Source organism: Phalacrocorax aristotelis, chromosome 3, assembly GCF_949628215.1.
Source record: "Phalacrocorax aristotelis chromosome 3, bGulAri2.1, whole genome shotgun sequence".
In the NCBI taxonomy this organism is placed as follows: Eukaryota; Metazoa; Chordata; class Aves; order Suliformes; family Phalacrocoracidae; genus Phalacrocorax; species Phalacrocorax aristotelis.
Genome location: NC_134278.1, coordinates 110081058 through 110098255, shown reverse-complemented (window position 1 = coordinate 110098255; position 17198 = coordinate 110081058). Strand labels below are relative to the sequence as shown.

Here is a 17198-nt window from a genome sequence, read left to right as displayed (position 1 = left end):
ATAAGAGAATGCAAAATGGCTTCTAACTCAATGGGCCGGGGGGGGGGGGGTGGGGGTGTGTGGAGGAGTGGTGTGTGAATCAACTGGAAATACAGTCCTGAGTGTAGATTTAGACATATTAGCGATATTTTGTAACGTTGAGGATAATCAGAGCTGTTAGAATTGAGAGAAGAAGTAAGCCATCACAACTTTAGTATTGCTTTTACCTATTGTAACAAATATAGGGCCATCCCTTTAGAATAAGTTTTACATATTGACAGACATTTAAAAAGTTACTATGAACTGCCACAGGCTGTCAATTCCACAGGAGCTCTTAATGACTAGCTACGGTCAGGGGCAGCACCCAGAAAGCAACTGTTCTCTTTCCATCACAAAAATACACACACGTAAAGTGGACAGTTTTTTAGGACAGGTTTACTTTTCACAGACCCTAAGGGAGAGTTTTCATCACCAATACAGATGCAAGACAATTAGGTATCTTTTATTTTTCAGGATGTTGGTTTTGTACACAAAGTTTTAAAAGCCAAAAAAGAAAGCTGAAAATTTCCCGGAAACCAGCATTTTTCTAAATTAACCTGAAGACTTGCTAGCTTGCTTATTCTACTCCTGCACTTAACAGTTCACATAAAGTAAATTGAAGGCACTGGAGTAACAAGCTTTTTCTGCCACAAAACAATTTCCTTGAAAAGATTCCATAGTATGAACAGGCTGTGCTGTTTTATATTCAAGGACCAGGCCTTCTCCCATTTCTGTTTTAATTAGTTTGGTATTGACAGCTTTACCAGCATTGCTAAAATTAGTACTTAGTCTTATAATAGCTTCAGACGGAAGGCTAGGAACTACAGCTTTCAGGTCTATTGTCGATTCCTGCCCAAAATTGAGAACCATCATAAAGACTCTGTCTAACCCATCCAACTCCCTCACATACACAAAAATATTACTGTCATTCCAGATGTAGCACATCCACCCCCGATGAATGGGTAGCTCATCATTGCGAAGTGAAATTAGCTCTCTGTACAAATTCAGGGTTGAGTTGGACCAGGTCATCTGGATCTGCAACAGTCAGCATTATCAGGGTCATTTCTTCGCACTGATTGTAAATATTACTTACCCCTCACACGCACGCAGCCTGCTGAGAACACACCTATTAGAATTGCGTTTTGACAGTTACCTCTCTTCAAATTCGCCTGCAAATTCCACTGAAAATCTGCTTTTTCCTCCTGCACTTCCTCGACATTTGTGGAGTGGCAGAGACAGAGGTTATTAGGCAGGACAGAATTTCCCCAGCTCTGACACCGTTTCTTCCTCCCACAGGTTTCTTGTAGTACCATTTATTCAGGAGAAAGCTACAGCCATTCGAAGTTTGATACTGAACTTTTTCCACTGAGTGTATTCTACTGAAGTCACAGGGTTTGTTTTCTGCTTTATTTTTCCTGTCTTTGATTTATTTTTTTTCTGTCTTCAATTCTGGTCAGCACTGTAGATCAGCAAAACCTGTGATTCACTAACCAACTGTCTTGAAAAAAAATTTATTTGCTTATGTTAAAGATGGTCCATGTTAAGTTCTTTTTACAAGGCCAGTGCTTTCTATAGTAATAGAAGTGAAAAAGAGACCAGATGACCAGATTTCAATTTAATGTTAATATCCTTTTAGTAATTGTAAAGAGCCAAATTGCCACATCTACATTTTAATTGCAGTTGCCCTGCTTAAATGAATATAGATGAAGTAGACTTGCTGCTCATGCAAGAATTTCCTATTCTAATAAAGTTTGTTAGGATTCACTGCCTTTTTATTTTCCTCCCTTGAGTTTGTTCTTACTAGCTACACTACCAATTCCCACTAAGTAAAGAAGTCAGAGCGAAATAGATACATTAAAATATTTTCAAACCATTAGAGCTAGTCACACATACGGATACCTACTTCAACATTTACACTTTGATAGTCAGAGTTAACAGGTAACCAGCTACTGTTGCCTTCAGTAAAACCAGCATTAACTTTGCCATCCCACTGCATGGGGGATTTCTCTGGAAAGGTTGCCTAGAAAAAAAAGTGGTGTCAGAGCCATTACCAAGGAGTTACTTGTTTTGATTAGCATGTTAGAAAGTTATCCCTTAAATAGCAGGTTCTTATATCTTCCAATCACCATTTCAGTATTGCTTTCTTTGGGTTAAGTTAAAATTTAATAAGGAGGATTTAATCCTGCTCCAAATTTAAAGAGAAATTAAAAAGCAAGAGAGTTCCTGAAATGGCAGAGAACAGTGGGTCTCGTGGATACAGCATCACTGGGCAAAATGCGGAATTCCCAAATGACTCTGCTAGAGTTGTCTCCCCTTGTGACAGATAGCTGTCATTAGTAAACTTTCATCCAACCAGGATATTCTGATAAACATCCAGACTTGCAGTGAGTGAGTATATGAGGTAAGGAGTCTTTAAGAAAACATGCTGTTACAACAACTGGCAAATGCTATTCAGTGTCTGTTCTTTTGAGGCCATCACACTTTTCAGCTTGGAACATTTCAAGCTCATATTTGCAAGAGGTACAATTTGGACAGGATTAATTGTGTTAGACAGAATTATTTCCAAGAGCAAAAACTATTGAACACCAGCTTTTAGCTGATTAAAGTGTCGATGTAAAAACTCTGCAGTTCTCATTTTGAAGGATTCTGAAAAATTCTAAAAAAGCTTCCTCATGGCTGTTGAAGAGCTTGCCAAAAGATCTGACACTTAAGTTTAATGATACAAGTGGGCATAAAATATTTTGCACATACTTCAAGTGTTTGTTTTCCACTAAAACTGTTTTTCATAGAAAGGCTACTTTTCAATACAATCTGTCAGAACAGCAGCTCAACAAAAGAAATTGTCACTTTGCTTTGTTACATTATAAAAAAAAGGGTTTCTCCTTTTAGCATGTTCTGAAAAGCAGGGGGGGAAAAATCCAAAATTTTTAATGCTGGTAACACTCCCTTTCATCCATACCTCTTTGAGCTTCTCCTGAAGTGTTTCAAACACTGGGGCTAAAAACTATACCCTGAGCAAACACTCTCCATCTTTCCAAGACACCCATTAATCGGGGATTCTTCCTCTCCAGACTGAAGAGTTGTTTTGTGTTGTTACGAAGCCGTGAGCCACAGGGTAGCCACTAAAAGAGTAAAGCCTGAGGAGCTGTGCTGGTTTTGGCTGGGACAGAGTTAATTTTCTTCACAGTACCTAGCATGGGGCTGCGTTTGGATTTGTGCTGGAAACAGTATTGATAACACAGGGATGTGTTTGTTACTGCTGAGCAGCGCTTACACAGAGTCAAGGCCTTCTCTGCTCCTCACCCTACCCCACCAGTGAGTAGGCTGGGGGTGCACAAGAAGCTGGGAGGGGACACGGCTGGGACAGCTGACCCCAACTGACCCAAGGGATATCCCACACCGTATGTCATCATGCTCAGCATATAAAGCTGGGGGAAAGAGGAGGAAGGGGAGGGACATTCAGAGTTACGGGGGTTTGTCTTCCCAAGTAACCGTTACGCGTGATGGAGCCCTGCTTTCCTGGAGATGGCTGAACACCTGCCTGCCCATGGGAAGCAGTGAATGAATTTCTTGGTTTGCTTTGCTTGCGTGTGCAGCTTTTGCTTTACCAATGAAACTGTCTTTATGTCAGCCATGAGTTTTCTGTATTTTACTCTTCTGATTCTCTCCCCCATCCCACCGGGGGACAGTGAGCAAGCAGGAAGGGGGGGGATGCTCACTTGCCAGCTAGGGTTAAACTACAACAGGAGCCGAGGGCAAGCCACTTTCCTGAAGAGTATCATTCTGTCAGCAGGAATCAGCAGCAGGAAAAAAATGCAGGAGGTATTTTGACCTAGGTGTTTCTCAGAGAAAATGAGATTTCCTTTTAAATCAGTGAATCATTTCCCCACATCTGAATGAAACAAACCTGGTGATCATCCTGTGCTTCCTCAAGTACCTCTTTTGCTTTGGTACAAAACTAGCCAGCACTGTTGGTAACGTCATGGGAGGCTGTCTTGTTCCCTAGCAGAGGCTTTCCACAGTGAAAACAGCATCTGCCATAGGACCATGTTCTCGTGGTACTCAAAAGTGATCAGAAGAGGCAGAGCTGAGCTGTTCCTTTTGGGCATGACCTTTTCCAGTCAGGCCCATACATCTTGGATAATGAGACACAACGCAAGTCAGGTATGATCATAGAAGGGACAAGAAATTACAGGGGCTGCATGTGAAAACTTTTAAGTTACACAGGTCAGGACAGCGTGAGAGGCACAGACACTGCTTTAATTCCTTGACCTTGAATAAACTTACTGCTGAAAATTTCAGTAATCAAACAAACCAAGTCCTGGGGTGCATCAAGCACTGCACTGCAGCCGGTCAAGGGAGGTGATTGTCCTGCTCTAACTCTGCACTGGTGCGGCCTCACCTCTAGTGCTGTGTGCAGTTTCGGGGTATAAGCTGCTAGAGGGTGTCCAGAGAAGGGCCACTAAGTTGGTGTAGGGTTTAGAGGGGAAGCTGTATGAGGAGTGGCTAAGTCACTTGGTTTGTTCAGCCTCCAGGAGACTGAGGGGAGACCTCATGGCAGTCTGCAGCTTCCTCACAAGGGGAGGCAGAGGGGCAGGCACTGATCTCTCCTCTCTGGTGACCCATGGCAGGACCCGAGGGAATGGCAGGAAGATGTGCCAGGGGAGGTTGAGGTTGGATATTAGGAAAAGTCTCTTCACCCAGAGGGTGGTGGAGCACTGGAACAGGCTCCGTAGTCACAGTGCCAAGCCTGACACTATTCAAGAAGCACTTTGACAACGCCCTCAGACACATGGTGTGAATTTCAGGGTTGTCCTACACAGGGACAGGAGTTGGACACTATGATCCTTCCAGGTCCTTTCCAACTCAGGACATTCTATGATTCACAAACATCCTGCCATGTGTTACTTGTAGCTATGATCAAGTGAGCTAGGCACCTGGTTCCTAGGCTCAGGTACCTAAATCCTTTATAGAAAGGGATCTAAAGGCAAATCAAAAAGCCTCTGTGACAAGCAAAAGCCACTTCTGCTTGCCACCGGGCAATGCTCAGCAGGGTTTGGTCTGTATACCCACCCCTCTCTGGAGATTTCTTCAGAGCTTGGGCACGGTGTGGAGGGCTGTGGCTTTGGTGCCTTTGCATAGTCAGAGCAAAGCAGCCTGCAGGAGATAGTGACTGTAGCTACGCTCTCATGAACTCTGATTTCTTTTTAAAAAGCAGACAGGAAATAATGGACTTTGCCAGCAATTAGAGTACTTCTGTGGCAGGAAGGAGATAGTGACTCAGTTCCTTTTGCCTTGGATAACTGCAACACACCTCTCATAACCACTAGCCCAGGCCCAGTGGTGGTGCTTGCTGCACTTTCTGCTGAAGTGAAGCAAAGCAACACTGCTGCAAACCATGCAAGACTGATCTGGCGAAGGACAGAAATCAGGGACCATGATTGCAGTTTAGCAGTTCAGACACACATCAGGGCCTTGGTTCTGGTCTCTGGCCTGGCCTTTTCTGGCTGCTGCCCAGTGGTTTCGCCATGGCGAACACTGAAAACCACCTAAACAGCGATAAAGACTGGGTTTGGTTAACAAAAGTTCTTGTATTTTTGAAAGTTCTGTTACTTGGAACTAAATCACAGAATCCCAGGTTGGAAGGGACCTTCCTAGGTAAGGGCACAATCTAGACAAGATGGCCCAGCACCCTCTCCAGCTGAGTCTTAAGTGTGTCCAAGGTGGTGGAGTCAACCACTTCACAACAACAACAGGATCAGAGTTTATATGTTCTTCACTTACATTTTCTGATGCAATGTTCTCCATGCCTATTTCTTCACCATAGTAAGTTACAGGAGTTCCAGGGAGGGTTAAAAGCAGCATGTTTATAACATTTACGTAGTCCTTCCCTATCCGAGATGAAATCCGAGCAGCATTAGGGCTTCCAACCTGAAGAAAACACCATTCTGTTAAACACACATTATAAAATTCCATGCATGTGTGAAATTGGTTAACTAATTTAACAAGGTAGTAGGGATTTTATCTTTCCCCTCCAGGCCTGTGAGGGCAATTTTTTTTTTTATCATGGTGCCAGCACAAACTTCTGCGCTAAATAATTCAGCACACAGGCAGGACAGGCAGCCAGCTGGCCAATGCCAATGACAGACAACAGCAGCTCAGAGTTTCACCTAGATATCTACTATAGATCGGCCATGGGGCCAGGCTGCTGCTGATCCTACTGAAATCAGCGTGCGTGTGTGCAGGTGGTTCCTGTCGCCGTAAGAGGAACTATCACCTATAGGTTTCTATCATTCTATAGAAATAAGCCCTTCCTCTAAGAGTTGGCTTAGAACTCTTACCGCCCAGTTTGGCCATTTTCCTGCAGGCATGTTTTTCATCCACAAGTTGACAGCTTCAAAAATACTGTTGCCTGATAGATTTTTCATATTAATTAGGTTGAAATTGAAGGGAAAGTCTGCTTCTTGGATAAAAGTTGTTCCATAATACATCATTGTCGCTTCAATGTCTTCCTTTTCACCACCATCAGAACCCATAAATCTGCAAAGAAGTACACGAGCACCTTTTTTGGCTCATTCTTGGTTTACACAAAGCGGAAGGAGGCTAGGAATGGTGTTAGACATACTTAGAAAATAACACAGCATTAAGAATTACGTTCGCTTCCCTCCTCCCCATCAAAAAAGATTAATACAGAGAAACAATATTTTGTAAAGTGGACAAGGAGAAATATTTCTTGGAAATTTCTGGAGAAAAATCTACAGGAGCCAACAAAAGGCTGTAAGTATCTGACTGAAGTCTTATCTTTCTGAATCCACATCCACGTAACAGCATTCCAGCAATTTCCATGCTTTGCTTTACAGAAAAGGACCTGGGAGTCTCCCAAGTTGAACACGAGCCTAGTGATGTACCCTTGGAGCAAAGGTGGCTATCGGTATCTTGGGCTGCATTAGAAGGAGTGCTGTCAGCATGTCAAAGGGAGGTGATCCTTCCCCTCTACTCAGCACTGGCGAGGGCACACCTTTGTACTCTCATACACAAGTACAAGAGAGATGTGTACGTACTGGAGGGGGTCCAGCAAAAGGCCACTAAGACCATTAAAGGACTGAAGCATCTTTCCTATGAGGAGAGGCAGAGAGATGGGACTGGAGAAGTCTCAGGAAGGGAATCTCATCAATGTATATAAACACTTGAATGGAGGGTGCAAAGATGACTGAGCCAGGTTCTTTTCAGTGGTGCCAAGTGATGGGACCAGAGGCGATGGGCACAAACGGAAAAACAGGAGGTTCCCTCTGAACATCAGGAAACAGTTTTTCACTGTGAGGGTGACCAAGCACCGGAACAGTTGCCCAGGGAAGCTGTGGAGTCTCTATCCCTGGAGACATTCAAAAGCTATCTGGACATGATCCTGATGAGCAGTGGGGTCAGACCAGATGACCTCCAGAGGTCCCTTCCAAACCCAGCCGTTCTGAGATTTTAACAATCTCTGACTATGTGTCTGATGTGAACAGTACTACTAATGCTATACAATAAATCAGCAACAGGGCTGAGTAATTACAGTGTCTCTGTGGTCCAAATGGTCGCCCATTCGGCTTACTTTTGTACAGACCATAGATACAGCAGAACTACCAGGGCAAATTCATTTTCTTTCCCTCACACATTGGGGAAAAGGTAATATAGCCTATGTACCATTATTTACATTTGAGGAAGAAAACTTTTTATGGCACATTATGTTATTAAAAGAACCATTTTACTGCTAGAGGTTGATAAATATTAGCTGTAAAAATGATTACCTGTATCGGCCAGGTTCACTGCTGAACTGATTCATGGTTTGACGGAAGCTACGGATGATATCATGCATACCAACTTGCGTGGTCGTGTAGTCATGGTAGAGCTGGGAATAGGCTGTGATACTCTCCTTAAAGAAGAATGCAGTATTTCCCACCAGTTCACCAATATTTTAGATTTCAGAACTCTCCAAATTCTTCTCATCCTTTTCTGAGACAATGCACCAGTCCAGATAAATTTTAACTGAAATTAGTTTAGCATACTAACATTAACAGTCCAGAGCTGAACTGCACTTGGGGAACTCTAAAGATATGATAGCAGAGGGGTGATTATTTTGGATGCCGTCCTTCAAGAGGGAGAGTTCACTCACAACACTAACCAACCGAGCCCATCTGCAGCAGCGAGCACAGCAGGTGCTGTGGCCGCACACCAGGCTGGAAAGACGGACAATGTTGTTGTGACTTATAAAGGCATCAATACTTGTGGGGCTGACTAGTTTTGTGTGATCCTCAGCTCCACAGGGGAACAGTTTCTTAGTGATGGCACTATCTGGGAGCGTCACCAAGTTTACTACCTCAGCAAAAGCAACTAGCATAAATAACAGGGTGCACGCTTCTGAATGCATCTGGCCACCTCTCACTGTGACATGTTGCCAATACAAGGGGTTTTTTTTGTTTTACTCTGATGCCTACTAGCAATGTAGAAGAAAAATGTGCTACCAACTGCTACAGGATGCCAAGTGGGCAAGAGCTCTGAGCTTACCTCCTGTAGTGGGCTCCCCAAAGACAAGCAATTATCTATAAAAGTCACAACACTGGTCTTGCAAATTATTTGAAATAGAAAATTCAAAGAACAGTGTCAGAAAAGAACTATGAAGGGTGTATGAACAATTATCTTCCCACCCACAGCGCTCCTGCTTGCAGGTATCTGACTGACCTACACCCTCAGCCCAGGGACTTCTTTCTTGTCTATGCTCCTTCTACAGAGCACCCAGGAGCCACCTGCCTTCCAAGGGACACAACTGACTCAGTCTTCCCAAAGCCATAATTAGGACCCAAAAGAGGAAAAATATATACCCTCTTGCCCCATTGGGAAATACTCAGGAAAATAGCAAAGAGAGAACATATACGTTACTGGATTCTGGGACTTGTTCACTTGAGGCTCATCTCGGAGATGTGTTGCTTCTAAAAGAAATTTAACAGCATGGAAACTAAATCCATCAATTCCTTTGCTGAGCCAAAATTTGATAATATCCTAGAGAAAAGTAAAAGTTGAGAATTCCAAGTGAGCTCATCATGCTCAAAATAGTACATACTTAAAAAGAAAACTAAACCTGTTTGCAGGTATTAATACATAACTATTTGGTTTTTAATTTGTACTTAAAATTTTACTAGATGTTAAAGTGAATCGTGTCGATTTAAGATCTAAATAGAGCATGTCTTATTATTTCATCCAGTAGAGAAAAGTCTGGTCTGTAATTCACAAGACCAAAGCCAGGGCATGCCTCACTAAAAGCCATTCCTAATCTCATCCATCAAAACAATTGGCTCATGCTAAGCGCTGTTGTTGGTGAACACCCGTCATTACCCGTCATTACTGCACACAATTAGAACACACTCATTCAAATACGCAAGAATATGTTTTTCTGCACAGACCTTATGTCACCAATTTTCTTTTTCTACAAGAGAGCTCTTAAAACATTTATTCTCTTTTATTTGCCTGATGTGAAATTTTTAATTTTCAGACTTATTTGTTGATTTTGCAGTCACATGAAAAGTTATTATCCAAGTTAACTACTATCAATTTGTAATTTCAGTATTGAATTCAGAGGTTAGTCACTATTAGTGAAATTATATCCTACGTTAGTAGCTATTGTATTACTACAGCTTTAGTTGCTCCAGTTTCAGCGAACAGTCCTAAAATTCAGTCCTCCTTGAGTGTTTTCTCCAAATGTTCTTTTAAACCAAATACTTTTCTTCATCTGAGGACAAACTTGTTTTTTTTTTTAAAGACAGCTATTGAATTACCTTTTCTTGAATGTATGAAGTACGCTTATCTGAATAGGCTGGACCAGTAGGACCAGTCCACACTCAACTTTACAGATTTTTGTTTGTTTGTTTGGCAAATAAAGACTGTGTCTGACAGAGTTGTACTTTCTTCTAGAGACATTCTGAAAGCAGCGGCTCTCGATATGGTGTCTGTCCGGTATTGACTCCAACAAAAATTAATTTGCATTTATGCATGTGCTCATCACAAAAGCAACGCCAGGTATCCAGCAGTGCAAATTTCAAGCACTGATGTGGTATTCAATGAGAAGGTTCTACTACTTTTGTAAGAAAGCTACAGCATAATGGCCACTAAGTTGCATTACTCCCACATACCTTTTGGCTAAACCAAAGACTTATCTAGAAGAGTAAGTTTGCTTCTTGCTCAGTCCCACAGACCTAACCTTCTGAAACAGGATTTTAAATTAAGATACTAGCCAAAGATTATTCCTTAACATGCTGGAGCAATTAATGACGTTCATAAGCATTTACCAAATGTTGGTGTTGTCAGGCCAAACTTACTCATTTCCATTTCATTTCTTAAATAGGAAATGCAGCATCTATTTGCTACTGGACCTTCGGTAATGTATCAACAACCATTCAAAAAAATTAACACGGACCATTGGAAAGTATGTGCAATGCTAGGAAAAAAGGTGAGAGTGGAAAGATCTGGCATTGAGGGAAGTACCAAGATTTAGAGAGGTTACTAGTGGAGTTCTTCAAGAATCGCTCTTATTTCATTCTTTAGTTAACAAGTGTGACCAAAGGTGTTTTGTTTCTTCACGCACATGCAGTACCCGCGGTGAGGGTAGAGGACCCAGAGAGACAGTGAGATGATCACAGTGTAACTGGACAGCCGTGAAGGCTACCACCAAAGAAATGCACCAAAACCCAACAGTACAAAGTAGCAAACACCTAAGGACTAAGTCAAAACACTTGAGGCAGCTGTACCACCTGGTGGGGCAGAAGTTAAAGGAAAAAAAAAAGCAGCAGTTGTCAGACTCCCCACATTCAGGCCCACTTCCCCATATTTTAATGGATTCCATGTTGTCTGCTGGGAGACATGATGCAAACAAGCATAGGGTTTCATCAGAGCACCACCTTGCTTTGTGAAGCACTCTTGCTGTGAGGGCTGTCCTCCTTTCTCCCCAGTAAAGTCAGAGATGTGGACAGGTTGAAGTTCACTGTCTCCCCCTTACCCACAAGCCCGGGCATTCATTGTAATTCAAATCAGCATTGCCTCACTTCCTTGAAAATGCAAACATCTCTTTGCTAAAACAAGGTGCCATCCCTACATTTGACTGGCTGATAAACAGTTTCTTGTATCAACAGAGATAAAAACCCTTCACTCTCAATGATTCAGCTCTGTTTCAGCACAGCTTCAGTGCAAGAGCTGCTTTACCTTCCAGTCAATCCTTTCATCAATTGTTGTCCTTGGTACAACACCCATAGGTGCTAAGTGCCTTCATGCTTGGGTCTTGATGGAGACTAGAGCTGATAGCAGTTAACTGCTTCCCGACAGCAGTCATGCTGGATTATTTGACTAATAGCACCACCCTCAAAGCGAGTTACAGCAACCTTAGGATATAGGGGGAGATGCACCTACACCACTGTGCAAGATTCTGCCCAGATATCTTTTCTGTTAAATTTGTTTTATTCTGACCATCTGCATTGAGAAAAACCTCGGGCTGGAAGCACTGTGAGGAATAAGTAGCAGCTAAACAAATGGATGGAGAGTTTCCCACTTCAGGGAAGACTGGAAAAGCCCACCCCATTTAATCTAGCTTAAAAAAAACTGAAGGGGGGTGTGTTCGTTCGGAGCTGAAAAACAAGTAAGCATGAACAAGGGTGGGAAAAGCTATTTCAGCTGAAGGACAGGTTTGGTTCATAGAGAGCTAGGTTTGTGAAAAAGGTTAGGCTGAAAAGTAGAGGGCTCCTGAAGCATCAGAGCAATTTTAAGAGAGCCTTTAGTGGCAAGAGAAAGGGAGAGGAAGCTCCTTTTAAAGTAAAAGAGCCTGTTCCAAAAACCCATCAAGATTTTGCCAGGCGCTTGTGACAGGAGACTTAAGCCAGCAGAAAAAGCAATAGTCATACTGCAACACCACCCGCTGCCAGTACTTCCACTCAAAGACAATTTTATTTAGGTTTTTTTCTGTGTGTTTTGTGTTTTTCTTTGGTTGCTTGTTTGCTTTTAAATTAAAAAAGACTTGAAGCAAAGTAGCTCCGATACTGGAAGCATTACAGCGCTTGAATTTTGCTTGTAAACTTAATGTTTGTCTAGATATCTTTGTTTCAATTGTTTACATACACTGCAACCCTTGAATTACTTCCAACTAGATTGTAAATTGTGTAGCACAAATAATCAGAGAAATTAAGGTAGACATAGGTGCTCTGCTGTTGGTGTAGTAGCAGCAGGTTACATACTTACGCGGATTTCTTGCTGGACAGCAAGGCTGCGAAAATTTAAGTCTGGCTGTTCTTTTCCAAACTGATGGAAATAACACTGCTGTCTCACATGGTCAAACTGCCAGCTGGAATTCCCAAAGACACTCACCTGCTCATATACAGGAGGGGGGAAATAATCAGAACTCTTAATTTAACAAACACTCCTATGCATACTTTAAGACATGGTGCATTACAAACATATAAAAAAAGCACAAAATACCTAATCAATTGACTAAATTTTGAGTAATTTTGGTACTTCTGTTTTACATTTCCTTCTGCTAGTTTCTTTCCCTTTAGTCATGCTTCACCACATGTATTTCTTGTTCAATGTTCTGTTTCTTTCTTTTTTTTTTAAAAGTAGATTTTCACGGGTAATTATTCAGAATAGGGAGGAAAACATGGGTGGGAACATTTCTTTTGGAATTGTTTCTCCTAAAACTTATTAAAACGAGCTTTATTTAACTTAGAGCTTTCTGCAGTCTGGTATTATCCCTTTGAAGCGCCAACAACAGTCAGCATTGTAAAATGTTAACATCATCTCTGTAACAAAAGATTCCAAAAGCTAAGATAGCTCTCAAGACTCTAAGTTTAAAGTGAAATTACACTAGCTGGTACAAGATATTAATTCTACTTTGAGTTTTTAGAATATACAAGTCCCTAATCATGCACCCATCAGTTCAAATTTCAAATAAATATATTTTAAATAGGCAACCCACTTTCTGGCCTGATCACCTTCCAGAAAAAGGAAAAAAACAAGAACACACAGTTTTGTTTCTCTTCCCACCAACTATGTTTTCAGTGAAGCTGAGATGAAGTTTCTAGAGTGGAGTCCCCAGACACCAAAGGGGGGTACTGTGAAAAACTTGTGCACAAATTGTTCACAACTATGCCTTTTTTGTTTGTTTAATGAGTGAAGATTTAACATTGAGAGAAAGAAACAAAAGTCATTTTTTAAAATTTGAAGTAGGAAACGTATCCACCCTGAGCTGGTTTAAATCTTAATCTGCGCTAGCTCATTTAGTTACATCAGTTTGTACCTCTGAACAGGCATTTCTAACCCAGTGTACATTGGGACAATTACGTTACAGCTGCTTTTGCTATGTGGCCACCCACTTCTAGCTTGCGATTTGCACGTGTCCCTTCCTGTGTTTACCCAGTTGTTTGGAGGAGTGACCGAACCATCAGCCTGCGTGCAGTCCTGCCAGACGTAGTAGTCCGTGTACTTCCCAGTCCGATTGCGACTCAGCTGAAACCATCGGTGTTTGTTACTTGTGTGGTTTGGTATTAAATCCATTATCACCTTTAACCCTTACCAAAAAAAAAAAAATCAAACCATTAAAAAAAAAAAATTCAACCTTTTAAGACAAAGCTCACATTTTTTCTTAATGCAATATCAGAAGTGTTTGGGCTTCTTCCTTCCAGAGGTCTGGCCAAAGAGCCTTCCAGAAGGCTCCTGCTGGAAGGGTTTAGGCTCAAGGGACTGGTGAGCACATTACGTTTTGGGCCAGCGCAGTCCCATTCCATTGGCTGCTGGTATGGGAATGCACAAGCAAGAACAAAAAGCCCCAGACTACTGATGCAGTTAGTCTAATGAGAGTCTGCAAGTAGCTGCGGCACATCTTGCTGGTACTTTACCCCCGCCTGTTGCTGGGAAGGAACAGGACCAGGAAGAATAATCAGAACAGATTTCTGCTGTTATGAACCACTTCTGCTCACTCTGACTTCAACATCCGTCTGGCACCTCCTGGGTGGCAAAGGCACTTTACCAGTCCAGCATCAGTGAACACACATTCTTCCTCACCCTTCTTAAAGACTAGATGATGGTTTGCCAGCCAAAAACAATTTTCCAGTCAGCCCAACAGCTATGAGGAGAAACACCTGAGCAAATATTTGGTCTAAGGCATAAATGCACCAACCAAGGATGCAATCGCATGAAAGAAGTCTATGTTCTCTCCCAACCCTGTAATTGTTTTTCTGCTTTTTCTAGAAAGCAGCCATCAGTCATAAAATTCAAAGTCAGAAGCAACTGCATTTCAGCCTTGACCCCATTGGACTATTGATGCCCATACCCATATGCACCAGGGAGCACAGACAGTATGCCAGTCCCACCACCCATGAACATCCTCGGAGAGAACCATGCCTTGCAGAGGATGTACCGCAGTCTGATGCTGCTGTTGTAAATCCCCACACCCTTGGTCCTGTTCCCAGCTCTTCCCCAGCACCCAGGGGCGGGAAACTGCAATCACAGAGCTTGCGTTGCTGCGGAGCTAACGAGTACTCTTTGCTGGCACCTCCAGCTGCTTCTGCTCAATGCCACCATGGGGGAACTGCCAGATGCACAGTTCGAAATCTCAGATCTAACCTAGCGCTACAAGGTACACCTGTATAATATGAGTGGACGTCTTTTTAATAGAGTTATTTTGCTCAGAGTTGCAGCTTACCTCTATCATGTATGGCTGCAAGCAGATTCTCAAAATCGCTCATTGATCCAAACATGGGATCAATATCATAGAAGTCTTCAGCTCCATATCCAAGGTCTTTTAAGGGGGACTTATAGAAAGAGGTGATCCAGATGGTTTTTATATTCAAATATGTGATATAGTCCAGTTTTTCTTGGATACCTGTTCAAAAGAAAAGGGCATCACCTCTTTAGAAATGACAAAGTATTTTTGTTGAAATATGTTTGCTGTGGGCTCTCAAAGCTGGTACAGAGATCCCTTTGATACATCACCATCCCCTATTTTCACTTGACATTTCTTCAGGGATAGTGTGAGATCACAGAATGGAAACCATTCAAAGCCACTTGTATAAGGAAGATACAGCAGGAATTAAAAAAAAAAATTGGATCAAAGCAAACTTCCACTCTGGATTATAAATTTACAATTTCATTTAATAAATTTAACACTCACATCTGAAAACAAACTCCTATATTTTGTTAAAATGCAGCAACTGATGTTCATGGAACATCAGTTAATCCTCAGACCATCCAAAGGGAAGCACAATTTTAATGCAAAGATCCTAGGTTTTCGCTGCCACTAGGAAAAAACTTGTACGGGGTTTTTCTGTTGTTTTCTTTAAGGATGTCTCACTCCAGCCTCCCCTAGTATTTTAAAACCCCAAACTCTCCTATCTTCCTGACATGTTACTACTGGCATGCAACTAAAGAAGCAGTTTCTTCTCTTCACTTGCCACTAGTCTATTCTAGCTAGTGCTTCTTGTTTAGAGGTTTATTGTCTATTATGGTGTTGAACCTTCCCCTTCTGAAACCTAAGTCTCAGCTACGCTACCTCTTAGTATCAGGTACCTCTTCTCAATGCATTCATGAGCTCAAACACACCCAGACCATGAACACCACAAGAAGTAACACATATTTCTGTCCTCAGTCACTTTTTCTTATGGAGACACAGCCAACCTAATATGACAAAGTGCTCAGCACCACTGGTCCTCCTGATTGACCTCAGTTTTGTGGAGATAAAATCATAGAATCATAGAATGTCCTGAGTTGGAAGGGACCCACAAGGATCATCGAGTCTAACTCCTGTCCCGGTGCAGGACAAGCACAAAATTCACACCATGTGTCTGAGGGCATTGTCCAAATGTTTCTTGGATATTGTCATGATGTTTTACCCTCATGGCAGTTGTGCTGCTGCTCTCTCTCAGCCCCACCTCTAAACATCTGTTCTAATTCCAGGCTTAGATTTAACAACTTGCGCAAGAAGCTCCTAGATCTATCAATGACAATGTGAATAATTAGTCAGACAACTTTTATTCTTCTCTCCAGTATGGTGGCTTTCTCTGTCAGGAGATTTCTATCAGTGTATATACACATGTCTATACACACACAGACTACTTCTACACAGCTTTGCACATACTAAGAATGGAAATTCACCCACCTTTCAGATCCCCATTCCCATCCATGTTGCTGTCCTTGAAGGAACGAGGATAGATCTGATAAATAGGACTAGCCTGCCACCAGTTAAGGCACTTTGGAGAGAGAGCAATAATCGCAATCGTAGCACACACAAGCAAGACGGCAGCGGTGATTATGAGCCAGAAGAGAATCTCCCTGGTGACTCTGTACCGGGCTTGGCTGGAGAACTTCAGCAAGACTTCCTTTGGCATCCCCGCATAGGGCTTCAACACCAGCTCCTCTGTAGCTGCTGGGCCCACGTCAACAATGGACATTTTTGGCATTTCTTCTTGGCTACTGGTATCTGTCTCCTTGTCATCAAAAGCCTCATTTTGAACAAATCCATTATTCTCCACACCTCCCTTCTCACTCAGCTCCATAGGTAAGCTCTTAGCTTCCTCCTCAACCATTTTACTTTACAGGTCCTGTCCTGGAAACTCTGGCCACAGAAAAGAAACACACCAACACACCTTTGTCCAGCAAAATAAGAAGCAGTGTAATTAGCATCTGGGTTTATAATCAATCATGACCAACTGGTCAAAGTTCAAAAAGAGACAGAAAGGGCAAAGTGCTCCCGCTTTTCTGCATAATAGGCATCTTCAGCAAGATAAGAAAACACTACAAGAAAGCCCAGTCTTCCAGGGAGGCAAACCAATCGCTTGTACCAGCCGAGCAGAGTTAAGTTTACTGTTGCTCTCTCCAGTACACCAAACTTACCTTCCTTTTGACAGCAGGGGAAAATTTGGGGTTTTATACCAAGTAAAAGATTTAGTAAATTGCAGCTTTCCAGACCAGTCATGGTCTTCCCTGCCTAAAGCAGTCTGAGCATTAATGAGTAATTTAAACATGGACAGCAAGAACGAGGTGTTGACAACTTCTGGTCCAAAAGCAAAAATACAAACTAAGAAGAAAATACAAAGGCTAGCTGCGCTTCCTTTCTCACAGCTTAGAAAAACACCCCCCTGCCTGCCCCCCAAACTAACCCAACCCAGCCC

General features: G+C 42.3%; 2 protein-coding genes across 17 annotated transcripts in view; one reads left to right on the top strand and one right to left on the bottom strand.

The window, feature by feature from the left end:
- PREPL (prolyl endopeptidase like) overlaps positions 1 to 1787 on the top strand; it is a 21686-nt gene extending 19899 nt beyond the window's left edge. For all 16 annotated transcript variants that reach the window (XR_012659887.1, XM_075089067.1, XM_075089064.1 and 13 more), the window contains one exon: positions 1315 to 1787. The gene's annotated coding sequence lies outside the window, so the exon portion shown is untranslated. The remainder of the gene's footprint in view (positions 1 to 1314) is intronic.
- On the bottom strand, positions 461 to 17198 carry SLC3A1 (solute carrier family 3 member 1). The gene is made up of 10 exons (XM_075089075.1): positions 16187 to 17198; positions 14735 to 14914; positions 13447 to 13601; positions 12277 to 12402; positions 8938 to 9057; positions 7809 to 7933; positions 6360 to 6558; positions 5803 to 5949; positions 1922 to 2038; positions 461 to 1053 (listed from the first exon to the last, which is right to left on the bottom strand). The coding sequence occupies exons 1-10, from the start codon at positions 16611 to 16613 to the stop codon at positions 613 to 615; spliced, it is 2037 nt and encodes a 678-aa protein (XP_074945176.1). The 5' UTR covers positions 16614 to 17198; the 3' UTR covers positions 461 to 612.

What these genes read in the sequence shown, in the direction of transcription:
- SLC3A1 (XM_075089075.1), bottom strand. Translation starts at nt 16,613, where the DNA reads ATGGTTGAGGAGGAAGCTAAGAGCTTACCTATGGAGCTGAGTGAGAAG. An exon ending in TGGGAATGGGGATCTGAAAG is followed by an intron (nt 14,915 to 16,186) that starts GTGGGTGAATTT and finishes TCTTTTGAACAG; the next exon opens with GTATCCAAGAAAAACTGGAC. An exon ending in TGAACAAGTCCCAGAATCCA is followed by an intron (nt 7,934 to 8,937) that starts GTAACGTATATG and finishes TTCTTCTTTAAG; the next exon opens with GAGAGTATCACAGCCTATTC.